The sequence below is a fragment of the Netta rufina genome (assembly GCF_964035555.1).
Source record: "Netta rufina genome assembly, chromosome: 4".
In the NCBI taxonomy this organism is placed as follows: domain Eukaryota; kingdom Metazoa; phylum Chordata; class Aves; order Anseriformes; family Anatidae; genus Netta; species Netta rufina.
Genome location: NC_140127.1, coordinates 9,899,393 through 9,915,022, shown reverse-complemented (window position 1 = coordinate 9,915,022; position 15,630 = coordinate 9,899,393). Strand labels below are relative to the sequence as shown.

Below are 15,630 nucleotides of genomic sequence, written 5' to 3'. Positions count from 1 at the left end.
CATGCTAATTGGATGGTGATGCACACAACTTAAACAGCTGAAGCTGATAGAGCAATGGGGGAAGAACTACCAGTGAGCGAGCTTTCTTTGTGCCCTAATAAGCTAGCAATGCCTGAAAAAGAACTTAATCTCATGCAAGAGAGAAATTTATTTGTTTTTGAATTATAAAGAGGGCAAAGAATTTTTGCTGAGTCTTCTGCAGACAATGACCCTTGTGATTGGCAAACTGCACTTACCTGATAAGTTCTGCTATGCTTTCTTTACTGAATCTTCTGCTAATATTCAAATAATGGAGCTGGCTAAACCTTCACCATTATAGAGGAATTATTACTGGAGAAGAAAGTGAATATGGTTTAGGAACATAGAATGTTGGCTTTACCATCCTTTCGCTGACATAAAAGGACCCTTGCTTTATTGCATTCCAGTAAGATCATTGCACAGAAGACTGAGAATTAGCAGATGAATGTTAGAGGTGAAGGCAAGAGCGCCAGAGAGCCCCTGCATTAATGCTGTTGCTTGGGAAAACTCTAGTAACGCTGAGCAGGTAAGTATCAGCCAGTTATTCCTCAAGTAGCTGATGAGGAAAGGCAGGTTGTCCCAAATGCTAGAGGACTGCCAGTTGTGTATTTGTAGTCTTTCCTCAACAGAGAGAGCATGAGGCTGCAGTGTGATGGTGTCCTGGGTAATGCTTTGAGACCTTTAGGTAGTCCATTTGAAATTGAATAATTAAATATTCAATGATAAAGGCTGGGAAATTGCTTTTCAGTGCTGTTATTAGCTCAGTGTTTGTTGTAATCAGATGGTTATCACAACGTTTAATCACAGCAAAACTAACAGAAATAAAATACTTTTCTGAAATAAATGGAAATAAATTATTTTTCTGCAGTTGGGTGGGCTGAGAAGGGTGCAGCATGGGCTTGAATGTGACATGAGGGATGAGCAATACATTGTTAGACTTCTTAGTTTGTTTTGGGAAATTGTCTTGTGCATTTTACTTCACCAGCTTGATTGTATGCTTATTAAAAAGGAAAGGTTCAGAAGGAACAGTTTCTGTCTGAGATAAGAGGCAAGAGGCATGTCCCACACCACCCCGAATAAAAAAAAAAAAAAAAGTGGGGGCTTCCATGGCTTTCCAACTTGATGTAGTAAAAATGGTTAGTTGAACCTAACTGGCTTATGATCTTCTTCTTTTGTAAGACGACGCTTTCCTTTAAAATCAGAGAAGGAAGCTGGCTTTGTGCTGAGATTCTCTCTTCTGGTAGCTGTAAGATGATCTGGTAGATGTAAGAGGATGCATCCCAACATAGATGTGCTAATTGTTTCGTTGTTTTTTTTAGGGCCTTGAAGCGGTCCGTGGAAGTCATTCAGAGGAAAATATAGTTCTTGATGTAATTAAAATGAGAGATCACATTAAAACAACCACATTGTTGTCCCAATGTTTCTCCAGATCAAGCTAAAGGAACTTGCTTTCGTGTGAGATGTTGTTTCCTCCAAGATGAGCACTGTCAGGAGATTGTTAAGGATATTTTGAGGTACAGAAGTCACTTTTATTGTACATACCTATTCGTGCCAAACATGCCAAAGCACACTTCATTATTTTAGTATTTTTTTATAAAATACTGTAGATAATAAAGGACCAGGAGTCCTTTGGTGTTGCTATAATTGCTCTTTAATTATGTTCATATTGCAGTTTCTTATCAGTTTGTCACTGCTGTGTAAATCTTCCTCTGAAATACATCTTCAGTACTGTAACAGCTTGCTAATCTTATATAGATTTGTCAATCACACTTGGTCTTTCTAAGTTTGTTCCCTTAGCAATGCTAAAGAGGCCGGTTCTACTAAGGGAGGATCTAGACATTATATTACTTACAGATTTACCTGCCAGGTGACTAGAAGAGCAATGATTGTGGTTGAGGGTTTATTTTACTATGTTTTTGGGAGCTAGGGGAGGTTGTGCTACTGTCAGATTGTAGAAGCTGCATTCATTTGGCAGTGAATGTCTCTCTTTGTGGAGATAGAAGTTCTGATTGCATAGGTTGCTTTGAATATATCTCACCTGTTTATTTACTTCTCTTCCCAGTCATCTTCGTTATCTGTGGTGGTTTACTATTGTAGACATAGTATTTAGAGTATCTAGTGGAAATTTTTTAGACTAACTTTTTCTCACTTGTTAGACCATTGTACTAAATAGTGTGCTGGTTGTACAGTAAAACTAGGAAATGAATTATAAAATATTACAAAACCAGATTTTCAGTGATACTGAGGTATCTGACAGCGCAGATAAACACCATGTATTTTCAACAGCACAAGAGAAGAGTAGCCACCAGTGCAATCAATAGGTGTGAAGTGCCTAAAAACCTGTCTTTTCATGCAGGAGATAGAGCCACAGTAGGAGAAACCGCTACAAATGAAGCAGAGCACTGCAGTCTTCCTATCCAGGAGTATGGTCCCTGTACAAATTTCATAACTATTAAAGCTAGTCTACAGCACCTAGGGGAAAAAACTTTATAGGCTTATTTATTTATTTTTTTTGTTGTCAGTCCTCAGCTCCTTGTGAAAATTTAAGAAGGTAGATAGAAAGGCTTTCAGTTTACTGAGATGGAATACCTGTCCTTACGTAATAGAAATTACATTCAATTTTACTTACGCCTTAATGCCATATTTTTTAGTTGTATGTTTTGTGAGGTTGCATTCATGGCATGCTGGAATATTTTAGGTTGGAAGTGTCATAGTCAAGTCCTACCTCTAGCTACAAGGAGGGATAGCTTTAATGTTTTGAAATTGTCTTGTGGATGAAGATTGTGCAGCCTCTGTTTCAGTGCTTCACCAATCTCACTGAAAATTCTGCTAGCTGCAACTTGTCAAGCAAATGGAAGCAAGCAGATATTGGATGGGAAAAATTCTCAGCTTATAATGATTAGGTATTCCTTTGATCTAAACAGGAAACAAATGCTGCAGAGTTCATAAGAATATCACAAGTGTGCTTGAATTTAGCAGATCAGTGTGCACGTGCTGTATCTCCAATGTTCTTTCCCTGAGCATCTGCTGCCAGATGCTGTCAGTTATAAGACATGGGAGCTGTTAGACCTCTGGTTAGACCCATTTTAGCAGTTTTCATATACCCAAACTTTGATGAAGAAGTGATACAAATGGCATCAGAATGCTGGGGGTTTACTTTAAACTGCCCAGCCATCCTACTTGCCATGACCAAAAAAATTTGTTGGAAATTTCCCTAGTTGGTGAAGAATGTCTCCGGTTTCAGACCTTCAATTAACAATATTTCCTGCATCAGAACAATCAGGAAATGTAGAGAGCAGATTCTTCGGTAAAACTGCAGCTTTTAACACTCAGCTGGTAAAAAGTGCAAGTAAAGAATAACTGAAATGTAGCTAGAAGAGATGTTCTGACTGCTATCATTAAGCTTCCTTCATCATTCACCATGCACACTACATCATGAGTTATGGAATAAAAAATACAGAGCATATCTGCTAATCCAGCAGCAGAGCAAACAGGCATATTGATGTAAAATATTGGTAATATGTATTTTTAAAAGTAGTATCAGAAAGAATATATGGACTATTACTGAGTCATCAACTTCTTGCCTTAATACTTTTATTAGGAGCCATTTTCATTTTGAAATTACTCTTTGAAAAGCTGATATCAGTTCTTGATTTACTTATTTATTTGATTTATTTATTTCAGAAACTTAAAAATAAGCATGTTTCCATGTGATCTCCTTTAAATTGCAGGGTCCACTTCACAGAGCAGCTCTCACACAGATGCCCTGGCAGCAGCTGAGCAGGCCTCCCCGAGAAGCTGATCAGTGCAATGAAAAGACTACTGATATCTAGAGGAAATATATAAAACCAGAGGTGGCTGGTGAAGGATTCACTGTGGGTTTTCAACAGTAAGGAAGAGTGTTTTTTGTTTGTTTGTTTTTTCTGTGTTTTTTTTTTTTTTTGATTTTTTGTTTTTAATAAAATGCAGAAGTATGCATTCAAGCTCTTCGAAACCTCAGAGCAGGATGTTATATCCACTGTCAGAGATTATAATTTCAAAATGCAGTGCTAACTTGTGTAGATTGACAAAGACAGTTCTTTGCATGCTCATGTTAAAATGAGTAGCACGTGAGCATCCCCCAGCATTTATATGCTACTGCTGTTGTGTATAAATGATTTCTCCCTGAAGACTGCAAACATTCTTATATTAGAGAACAACTCTGATATCTTACTTTAGCAACACTGGCTTTTTTCCAGCACACTTTAACTCTCAAAAAAAAAAAAAAAAAAAAAAAAAATCCTGAATTTTCCACCTACTGCCTTGCTCTTACCCTATGCTAGCAGTCGTTCATTCTCTCATGGAGCAAACAAGCACTCATTGAACTGTGATAGTTCAGATAATTTTGATGCAGTACTAACATTGATTAGATTTGTTCAGTCTGCTGTCTCCCTGGGCTCTTGTTATTTGGGGTGCTTTTGAGCATAGCATCAAGAACATTTTGAAGGTGTCCAAGAGGACAATATGATGAGAGTCCCAAGGTTCACATTAAGCAGCTGGCTGTGCCAGTGTGCAAGTCTGTAGGAGGTGGAAAGGGGAAGATGGACTTCACCCAGCTCAACTGAGTGTTAACAGCCTCTGGTGATAGGCTTTTACTTCCTTGATCTTCAGAAATGCTTAAGTCATGGTTGAGCTTGATTCTTTCAGGTTTTGCACTCTCAGGTTAGATTTGTATGTGTTTAAATAGAATGCAGATTTCTGTAGGGGAAAATTTTCTGAAGACCTGGTTAATAATAGCTTTCTTGGTTATAAACCCACAGTTGTACTGGAACAGAATTATTCTCAGAAAATGTGCCTTTGGTATCTTTGAAACTTCTAGGCTGTGGAGAAAAAAAAAAAAAAAATGTTGCCTTGAGGGTTAGCTATAGGTACTTGGTTTAAAGCAGTGAAAAAAAATGTGCTTGTTACTTGCCAGTGCAAACTTACAACCTCAGTTGGGATGAACACTGGCCTAGCTATGGACCAGATGTCTGATTTCTAGCGCTCAACTGCCTCTGCTAGCTGTCCTGTCGTACAAGGCACTGGCAGTTCCTAACCTTGTTTGTCACTTTTGGATGAGATGCATCACATTCACAGTTCAGCTTGTTAAACCAATTGTTGCCTTGATCAAATGTGTGCTATCAACGTGTTTGAGTGCTCCTGATGTTGGCATGTAAACCGATTGGAACAAACTGTGGAAGAAAAGTGTTGTCCAGCGACTGATAGGAAAGTACGTTTTCCACTTGTGGATGTGTGTGGTTTGATTCGACTCTGCATGTCAAATTAATCCCTATTTACTCTGTGGTGTTGTAGTTGCAGTACAGTTAACCAGAACAAGAAAAGTTGTGGGTTATTTTTTAAATTATTTGTTAGTAATTAAAGCTATTTATATGATAGTGTTATTAATGTTATAATTATTAATATTTCCCATAATTATTTAATATTCATGAAGGATCTGTTCATCACTGGCTCTAGTAGAGTTACTACATAGCAACTATCTTCTATTTGCTGATTCAAGAGTTCATACATAAAAGATATTCATTAAGCCCCAGATTTTGTAATCATTTCAAACAAGGTGGTTCTTCATACTGAAATAGCTCCTTACATGGAAACGCAGTGAAATTACAAGGGACCTGGCAAGTATTACCTGGTAGCTGTTTTTGTTCAACAAACTGCCTCAAAACCAAGTGCAGACTGACATGGGGATGGCTCCCATCTTATTATGCCTAAATATTGTTTTGTATTTACCTTTAAATTTTCAAGTTCTGCCTGCATAAACATGAGTTTGTTGTTGTTTTGTTTTGTACAGTAAAATTTTGTTCTGATCTGTGAATCTGCGCAGCAGATGAGCACAGAGAAGCTGCTACGCTGTTAATTCACTCTCTTGTTAGTGCACATTAATCCTCTATGTAAGCAATCCCTTACTTAAGCTCATTTTACTGTAAATCATCTCTACAAGATGAGCTTGTATCCATGACAGAAATCAGAGCATAACTAAGGCTTTATGTACTCTTATCCATGTAATGCCAATCACATCAGTGTTTCTGAATTTGATCTATTATTTCCTACCCCTACCCATTGAATCAGACCTGCCCTTTCCTTCCCATTTTAACCAAATTTATTGCCTTCTGCATTACAATCTTTATACATCTCCCCAGCTGGGAGGCAGAAACAGATGGCTGTAATTATTTGGACATTGTTTTATCACTAAAAAACAAATTACAAAAGCTCTCGTAGAAGAACTTTCCTCATCTGTTAAGTTTTCCATATTTATTTAGGGAGAAATAGACTGAGTTTATTTTTATGTCTGGTGCCTGCTTCCTTTGCCAGCTACTTGAGGGACAGCTGTTAATTGTTTATCCTCTATTTGCTTGCAGATCTGTTAGTTTCCCTGCCAAGAAAGCCCTCTAAACAGCCACGTAGGTGACAGCTTTTTGATGTTGTAGTCACATCGCATATAAGGGTATGGCCACATTGTGATTTATGCGAGTTGTCAGGTCCAACATCTTGTACAGTCAAAATGCAAGTGATTGTAAGATTAATTTAGAAGGAGCCAAAAAAAATGAGCACAGGATAGGCAAGTATGCCAGAAGCTGACCCTGGTGCAATTACTGGCATTCTTCATGGACTGCTTGTTTACATTTCTGTTTTTGTGTGAAATAATCAGGTCATTATGGACAGTGTCTTTAAAATCTGCACTCAGGAAATGAATGTGTCTTCAGCAGGGGAATTATAGTGTAGTCTTAAGACCACAAAGGCAGAAGGCAAAGCCAACCTGGGGGAAAAATGGATAGGTGAAAACATCTCATGTGAGCCCTTGAAAATTTGCTTCACCCATTAAAGAGTGAATGTATTTGCTGAACAAAATGCAATGTCTTACTTTATTATCTCTTAAATCAAGTTATTATGGAGAAGGAGCCTGACTGGCTTATACAGAACAGGCTCTTAATCCTTTTTTATGTGGCCATGATGATACAGAGTACCCACAAGCATAGTTCATTGGACTAGTTGTGCTGAATCCAGAGCAGCCACGCAACACCACAGCAGTGTGAAAAGCTGAAGCTGAGGGAAGCACCTTGCAGCACATCTTTTAAATGTATTTTTGCAAGTTTTCGAACTGCTTGCTCAGAGGATCTAAGGTCACTGTTAATAAAATTAAGATGAACAGCATGAAGTAAAACCTCACAGAGTATTCAAGCAATGGCAAGACACGGATACAAAATATGTGCTTTGCCAAGTCTGAAGTGTGAGACCCTTCCACTAATATAAACCATTATTTTCTTTTTTGCTCATTCATACCAGCTGACACTGACCATATATCATGTCGGTGCTAAAAGCAAATAACATAAACCAAACCTGGTAAGACCACAACATTGACAGTGCTGAACATGACCTGCTGTGCTTAGCTGCTGTTTTGATTACTAAGTCATGTGGAAAATTTTGTAATGGCTACATTGGTTTTCTGAGGGTTGGGAAGAGTCGCAGCAGTTTGGAATGTTCTTTAATAGTTTAATTTTATTCTTACTTTTCAGGAGAAAATAAAAGTACTGGAAAAATAGATAGGGCTGTAACAGCTTTTGAGAATACCAGCAAAAATAGCTTCTCATTACAGTGCGTGACCAGGGCTTCATTTTTTTTTAAATGTTTCTAGTCTACATTTTAATATAGCAAATATTTACATTAACAAATATTTAGCTTGTTAATTGAAATTACCATAAAGAACAGCTTCTCATAGATAGGGTTGTAGGAAAAGAGAAAAGGCTTCTATGAATATCCTAAGGCCTTGATGATACTAACTGTTTTTCTCCCATTGAGTTATTCTGTGCAGAGGAAGGGTCTGTATTAGAAAAGCAGCATTTGCTCAACAGAGTAGATAAAAATTCTCAACCTTAACCAAAAAGATTTAAATACTCTTATCTTTTTTGTTTGTTGAATTCTTCCGAATTGTTGAAATATGTGACAAAAATGAGGTATAAATTATCTGATTAGCTTTGGAGCCATTTGTATCATTTTTGCCTGTTTTATTTAGGGAATTTCCAGTAGTTTAATGGAACTACTTATTATAAAAAGTTGAGGCTTTCTGTTGGAGAAATATATATATGTACACATATGCATCAGTACATTTATCTTTTTAGATCCATATTACAGTATTACAAATGGTTTTGCCTTTATCAGCTTGTCACAATTTGTACAGCTGGATTCCGGCCACACACTGTTGTTATCAAGGAAGCACTGACAGAGTGAATAAGTAGTCATCTTCCCATTCAGATCTTAATGTTGCTCTCACTGTTGTTAACATAGCAGCAAAAACAGCTGTGATATTTTATGGCCTTCTCTCAAGGCAAGATACCTTCTCCAAAGCTTGTATTCATCTAAACAGCCCTCACTTCAGAGGCTTGCTGAGATCACAGGCTTTGTGAAATCCCCAGTATTTAGTGCCTTTCAGTCTGTAAGCATCGATAGTTTATGTTTTGTTCAGTACTGCCAGCAAACTGTCATCTGAGTTTACAAATTGTGACATTTTTCAGCTTTTGACACAGCTCACCACTAGTAGCTGAATAAATGGGGCCAAAGCATGCAAGTTGGCTTCTCCTCAGGAGAGAGAGATAAGGAGAGCCACCTTTGGGTGTGAACTATATTGCAGCTGGTTTCTCAGAAGAGCTTCTGCAACAGTGAGTTTCCATATGAAGAAGTAAAGCGTAATATGTACGGCAGGCAGGGTTCTGATATAATGCACATATTCTGTTAAGAACATTAGATCTGAGGGAAGAGGAGAAGAGTTCATCATGGATCTTTGCATGCCACAGCCCTGAAGTGGCCCAGACAGCACTTGCTGAAAGCATGAAGCTACTTGTGTTTGGTGCCACCAAACAGCCAGGATTATGTTTCCCCACTGAGCCAGCTTCCTGTGTACTGTTTGCTCTTACACTACTCACTCTCACCCCCAGCCCCTACTCCCACACTTTAAACAGCATTTTTAAGATAAATTCTATGCAGGGTGACATTTTTTCATGCTGCTTAACCACTGGGAATGTCAATGACGCCCCTCATTGTGATTCGCAAGAGCAGATCCTTCCTTTGATTACTTTCTGCTCCAACAAGGATGATGTTTCTGGTGCAGTGCCACTTTGGAGGAAGCCATTTTTTTATGGATAGAGTCTGCCAGACTGAGAAAGCCTGAAATCATCCTTCTGCTTTAAAGCAGTAGTTTTTGTAGCATTTAAGACACTGCTTCAGCACCAGGGACTTTGTTCTCACCATTTCTGCTCCAGACCCATTGTTTTCTGAATGCACAGGACATGCTATGCATCTCACTCCCTATTGCTGAAAGCATTGTACACAACTAGCATAGTAATGCCCATGGCTAGAAAACTGCTGCTGTGCAAGGAAGGAGCTGATGTGCATGTGCCTCATAGGTAAGTGAGGAATAATAAAAGGCAGAAAGGAGGAAAAGCAGTGTAGGAGATCATGGGAACTAGAAGGTAGAAACCGCAGAGATTTCTCACAATTTCCAAACGGTCCCTTCAATATCTCCAGCTGGGCAATGTTTGTCGTCTTGAACCTGTTCATCTTGAAGCTTGTTTACCTGACTTGGTAAATAAAAATTGCCACCAGGCTGGCAATTCGGACTCCACTCATTGATAACGCTAATGAGAGCTGAGTGGATTAGCTGTAGGCTGTCCTGCCGCTGTGTTCAGCCAGTGCTAAGTCTGAATTTGTTTCAGAAAATACACAGACGGTTGTTTTTCTTCATGCGCTGGTGATGAAGAGCAGTGAAAGAGGTGTCAAGGCTATTTGATGTATTTGCACTTACACAGGCACTGCTATTGCTGCTGTCTTTTTCCTCCGCTGTCCTGCCTTTCCCATGATGGTTTCCCAGTTTTTACGTTACGGTGAGTCAGTGTGGTTTGGGAATATTTGGGGGATTTTAATGTTTGTAATTGTGAAGGCTGAGGGAGGGATTTCAGAAAACCACAGTGTGGTTGAGGTTGGAAGTGATCTCTGGAGGTCATCTGGTCCAACCCATCTGTTCAAACAGGGCCACCTAGAACAGGTTGCCCAGGATCACTTCTAAGGTGGGAGACCCTGTGACCTCTCAGGGCACCTTATCAGTCTTCCAATAAACGTGAAAGTATGATGGGCTATTCCTTGTTGAACTGATCCTTGTGGTATGTCAGCTAGTTCTGCACCCCAAAGTGTAGCAGTTACCTTTAGCACTTTTTATGTTAGCCTGTCTTTCTTTTTTTTCACATCAGCACCAAAACAATTCCCTTAAGATTATTCCAGTCTGTTTTGCCTGTTGTTGCTGTTGTAGGTTTGTGTGTGTGTTTTGTTTTGTTCTGTAGTGGTAAACAAAGCAATGAAGGCTACTTGAAGGATACTTGATTTACAGGGGATGTGATAACATCACAGATGTGTCTATTTGATTTGAAAGCGAGTGCTCTGCCTCCCTTTACCAGTTCGATGTGCTGAGCAAGTGTCCCCTGGAATAAGTGTTTTGAATGTGCTCAGTTCTCCTTTTCTTCTGTCTCCCATCCAGGATTTGAGCATGGCCACCCAGCCACACACTGTGACCAAGGTGGAGATCCCTGACCACGTTCTTTACACTGTAGGAACATGTGTTCTTGTTATTGGCTCTATTGGCATCATAGGGAACCTCCTGGTTCTCTATGCATTTTACAGGTATTTCCTTCACAGTTAATCTGACTTGCCTTGTAGCTTGTTTGTGCCTGTGGGCAGATGTTCTGCACTGATTTCCTCTTAGATTAAATCTCCAAGCAAAGGTTGATGTCATCAATGACATACACCCCACATGCAACCATGCTCATCACTGATATACTCCCACGTAAATTACTCATGTTTTAAGGTTTGTAAGAAAATAAAGAAATAAATATACAGAACCTTGTTGTAGTAATACTTCTAATGAAAAACGTAGAGAAAAGTTTAATACTTTTAATACTAGAAACAGCGATCCCTACCTTGCATGTTGCTTCACTCCCCCTGCAGAGTTTGCAGGTTATTTAACAAAAGATGATGCTCTTCCAACCAGCCTAGACTGTCCTGCAGCTAGAGTACACAAAAAGCTCATGAAAAGAATAAATAGCTGCCTTCAACTCCACACAGTGTTGCTAGATTTCCAAATCCTTCTTGCTCACTGTTTGCTGTCATTATGCATTTTGATGCAGAGTGGGTCTACAATGACAGAAACACCAGCGGGGTTATGAATCAAGCTTTAGTTTACTATTCTTAAATGTTTAAACTGAAAAACCATGTATGGTTGATTTGAATAACTGGGTCTTATATGAGGGAGAAAATTGAATTTCTTGCAGCTGCAGATCACTTCATGATTTTTGCAGCATAAGCTCTCAATTTTTCTTGAAATTTGTTTGTTTTAGCTGGCAAAATGAAAGTATTAAGCTGTCAAAGTAGAAAAATCTCCATAGGCAGATGAACACCTGCAAAGAAGTGAGTTCTGCACCCCTCTCACCCAGTTGTTGCAGAGTTATGAAAGCCGTGACTTTATTAGTCATCTCAACACTTCTGCAACTATCTTAATTTCTCAGTATTCTTTTATTAATAAGAGGAAAGGAATTCCTGCTAGTTGCAGATATTGGTATTTCAGAAGCACATGAGAGGCCTCAACTGATAGGCTGAAGAAGACACTCAGAGAAAAGAAGGTTCATTTCAAGCTATTGAGAATTGCTGCATGCATTTTCCAAGAACAAAGCTATGTATGAAATCCTCTTTGCTTCCTACACTCAACAGAATGTGCAAAGATGCCTCTTTTTGTACCTCGCAGTGTGAAAAGTCCTGAGTTCAAACTCTAGGTATCATGGCTTTTACTTCTCCATGCAAGCAAAACAGTTTCATTTTGAGGGACTAGCAGTTCAACATTACACCTTCTCAGTATATTCATCAGAAGTGCCAACTGTAAGGTAAAGGGGCGGTGAACTCACAAATTAATGTACCTTGTGGAACTAATATTTGGTAAGAAAAATAAGGGAATATTCAACCACATAACCCAATGTAAGAGAGAGGTTCTTTATTCCATTACCACTATCTTTACTCCTCTTAGCCAGAGCCAAGGGTAACCTTGAATACCAGCTGACGGATTCCTAAAAGGTTGTAACTCCAGATTACCAAAACCAGGTTCTTCTGCTCTTTAACCTGTGTCACAGCCTGGGTTTGCACTGTGCAGCACACATTTGGTGTAGGTGCTCTTACAGGGACTCTAGGAAAGAGGCAGACTGCTCTTCCCTGAACAAAGCCATGTTTTTCAAAATAGGTGGAATTCTCTTCTGCTGGTTGAGGAAAGGATTCATTTTATCACCCCTGCATTTGTCAGTCACCATTTTGAAATGACTGCGTCTATAGTAGTAGTAACTGACAGGTGGTTGGCAATTGACGGTGGCAAACAACCACCTGGAGAGTGTTTGTTTATGCTAGTAAGTAAAGCTATGAACTTACTGATTGTTCATTTAGTCTATTTAAAGTCATGTGTTTCTCATCTGTTTTTAAGCAACAAGAAGCTGAGGACACCACAAAACTACTTTATAATGAATTTGGCTGTGAGCGACTTCCTGATGTCGGCTTCTCAGGCACCAATGTGCTTTGTCAACAGCTTGCACAGAGGGTGGATCCTTGGAGATATAGGTACTTCTCAACACTAATTCATCCCTCAGCAGCTCCACACTGCCTGCAACCTGTTTTAGCCTTAACAGTCTAGGCTTGTGCAATGGAAAGAACTGAACAAGACTCTGGAGTGACAACCCAGGTTCTTGACATGATTGTTCCACATGATGGCACATATTTTGTGTCATCTTTATTTTGGAAAGAAAGTAGTCAACAACACCATGTAAATCAAGTGATTCTTTAGGTTGTAAGAGCAGATGCCATGGCTAAAGATGGGTAGAAAAACCTTATTAAGTCATAAATATTTTTTCTGTATTAGTTTAAGAACAAGTAACCTTTTAGAAATGTGTGTTGATATCTACTAACATTCTCCCTAGGATTCTAACAATTAATTAAAAGATTTAAATAACAATAGTCAGTTGAGGAGTGTTTGTGAATATAAACTCTGCAATTTTAAAGATATTTTAAGTCTTGCTTATGCCGTTAGGTAAAAGTAGACCACATCTTATTTACTTAGTATAAGTTATCACACTGCCACAAATTAAACCATTGATTTAGGTTGAGTGGGACTTGGTCCTTAATTGGGGATTACTTTAAAAGTCTGCTTTAAGATTGAATTTGGTATTGCAACTGTCTCCCATTCCTCATAGTCTATTGTCTGTAACCACATGGGGTGACACCAGATCTCAAGTAGTGAGGGACCATTTAACACAGGTTTCTGAATCAGGTTTGGTAGAGTGTAACTCCACAACTTTTCATCTGCTAGTCCAGTGCCTGAGTGCAAAGAGGGGGGAAAAATCTGTTTCAGTTAAAAAAAAAATATCTATCTATATATATATATATATAGATATATATATATATATTATATATTTTTATTAAAAAATATATAAATATTTTATTAAGTGCTATATTTAATAGGAGCTGGAGCTATGTTTTACAGCTAGTCTTTTAGCCACCAAATTTAAACTGCTCCTGCATTTTGATGCCATATAAACCAAAGTCATTTTCTGAGACATCCATTTGTCATTAGCAGACAGATATCTGCTGCAGCCTGTTAAGATCGATATATTGGGCAACAGTCCAGGAAAAAGTAACATTAATTAGATTGGATTTTCTTTGAGGCAGTTTTCCATTGACAAAAGGTTCCCAGCTACAGCCCATGGTGGAGAGTAGAACTTGTTAACATGTACATTTGTATTTTATTAATGTCTGTGTTTTTCCTAATGAACACTTAATTATGCAGTTGTGAGGCTAAGAAAACTCATTTAATGGGAGAGAATCTCTGAGCCAAGTTAAACGCCTCCCCCCCCCCCCCAAAAAAAAAAAAAAAAAGTAAATAAATTTGTCTTGTCAGACTATGAGAGAAAACAAATATCTGTTTAAGAAAAGGAAAAAAAAGTCATTGCCATTTTGTGCTTCAGGTTGTGACTTGTATGCTTTCTGTGGAGCGCTCTTTGGAATAACCTCGATGATGACCCTGTTAGCTATTTCTGTTGACCGCTACCTGGTGATCACCAAGCCCCTGCGATCCATCCAGTGGACCTCAAAGAAGCGCACCATGCAGATAATTGCTGCTGTGTGGTTGTACTCACTGGGGTGGAGTGTGGCCCCACTCTTCGGGTGGAGTATGTCATCTGCTTGCATTCTCTTCTAGTGTTCCCTGCATGATCTGTTTTGCCTTGCTCAGGATATTAAAAAATAAGATTTCAGAAAAGGTCTTGAATGGATGCATAGATACTGCCTTGTGGTTTGCTGTCATAACATATTATCTACGTTTATTGCAGTGCCGTGCCCTGTTTTTTTTTTTTGTTTTTGTTTTGCCCTGGGCTATGTTCAAGAAGATAAAGCTGCAGACTGTGATTTAGGTATACCTGAGAGTCTGGCAATCAAGACCATTTCTCCACGCGTACACTTGCATTCTTAGATCACGCATTATAATACAGCCAGCATAGGTCTTGACTATCTGTACAGCATGGCATTTATTTTCATCACTCAGTTGTTGGACTGGTGACTAAACAAACTTTGGGCATATGTGCAAATAACCTATTCCTTTTATTTCATAGGTTCCTATGTGCCTGAGGGCTTGATGATTTCCTGTACATGGGACTATGTAACCTACTCCCCTGCAAACAGAAGTTACACCATGATTTTATGCTGCTGTGTATTTTTTATTCCCCTAATAATAATATTCCATTGCTACTTATTTATGTTCCTGGCCATAAGAAGTACCGGCAGGTAAGTTCAAATATGTAAAACTCCTTCTTTCTTGTATTAGAAGATTTTATCAAATTAGGATGCAGTTAAATCTGAATCTAAAATTAATCTGAATTGAAATTGGTGATAAAGTGGCAGATAATTAGCAGCTGCAGCTGAAGAAATATTTTTGCCAATGTGAAAAATGGAAAGGATATGCATTTTGGAGTAGAGAACAAAGTAGTCTCAGGTAGTTCTAGTCTTAGCCCAGAGTGTGGTAACTATTAGTACTTCAGATAATTTGATAGTTTTTGACAGTTTTGATGTTTTGTATTTCAGATTTGCAATAAAAGGAACATGGTTCCTGTGCACTCCAGTATGGTTGTCAGCCCCAAGGGTCATCCTAAATAGTATGTAGCAATGGGAGCATCTCCTACCTGTGAGCTGCTCTATAAGTGTAACAGTCCTCAGATTTTTGACAGCTTTATTTAAGACAGGCATCCCAGAAAACCCTGTGCACCACTAAAGCAGATACACAGCCACACACACAGAATTTGGCTACATTTGTTAGGACTTTTTTTTTTTTTTCCCTCCAAAAGCCTTGGTTTATATTTGTAGGGTTGAAGTAAAAATTTAGGAGGGTGCTAGATCTGTAAAAGAATTTCATTTTGTCAGCTTGTTTCCTCTAATGAGAATATTACTTGTCTGTTGTCTGATCCAACCCTGTCTGAGGTTGTGAGCCCTTCCTGCTGCTTGCTTCTGGTAATT

General features: G+C 38.7%; 1 protein-coding gene across 1 annotated transcript in view; it reads left to right on the top strand.

Moving 5' to 3' along the window:
• Window positions 1-463: 463 nt before the first annotated feature.
• Window positions 464-15,630, top strand: part of LOC311208974 (melanopsin-like) — a gene marked incomplete at both ends in the record, with an annotated part of 31,267 nt that continues 16,100 nt past the window's right edge. The window contains 5 exons of the mRNA XM_084286024.1: window positions 464-544; window positions 10,577-10,719; window positions 12,557-12,690; window positions 14,091-14,294; window positions 14,733-14,904. Of these exons, the coding sequence (XP_084142150.1) occupies window positions 464-544; window positions 10,577-10,719; window positions 12,557-12,690; window positions 14,091-14,294; window positions 14,733-14,904 (734 nt within the window). The remainder of the gene's footprint in view (window positions 545-10,576; window positions 10,720-12,556; window positions 12,691-14,090; window positions 14,295-14,732; window positions 14,905-15,630) is intronic.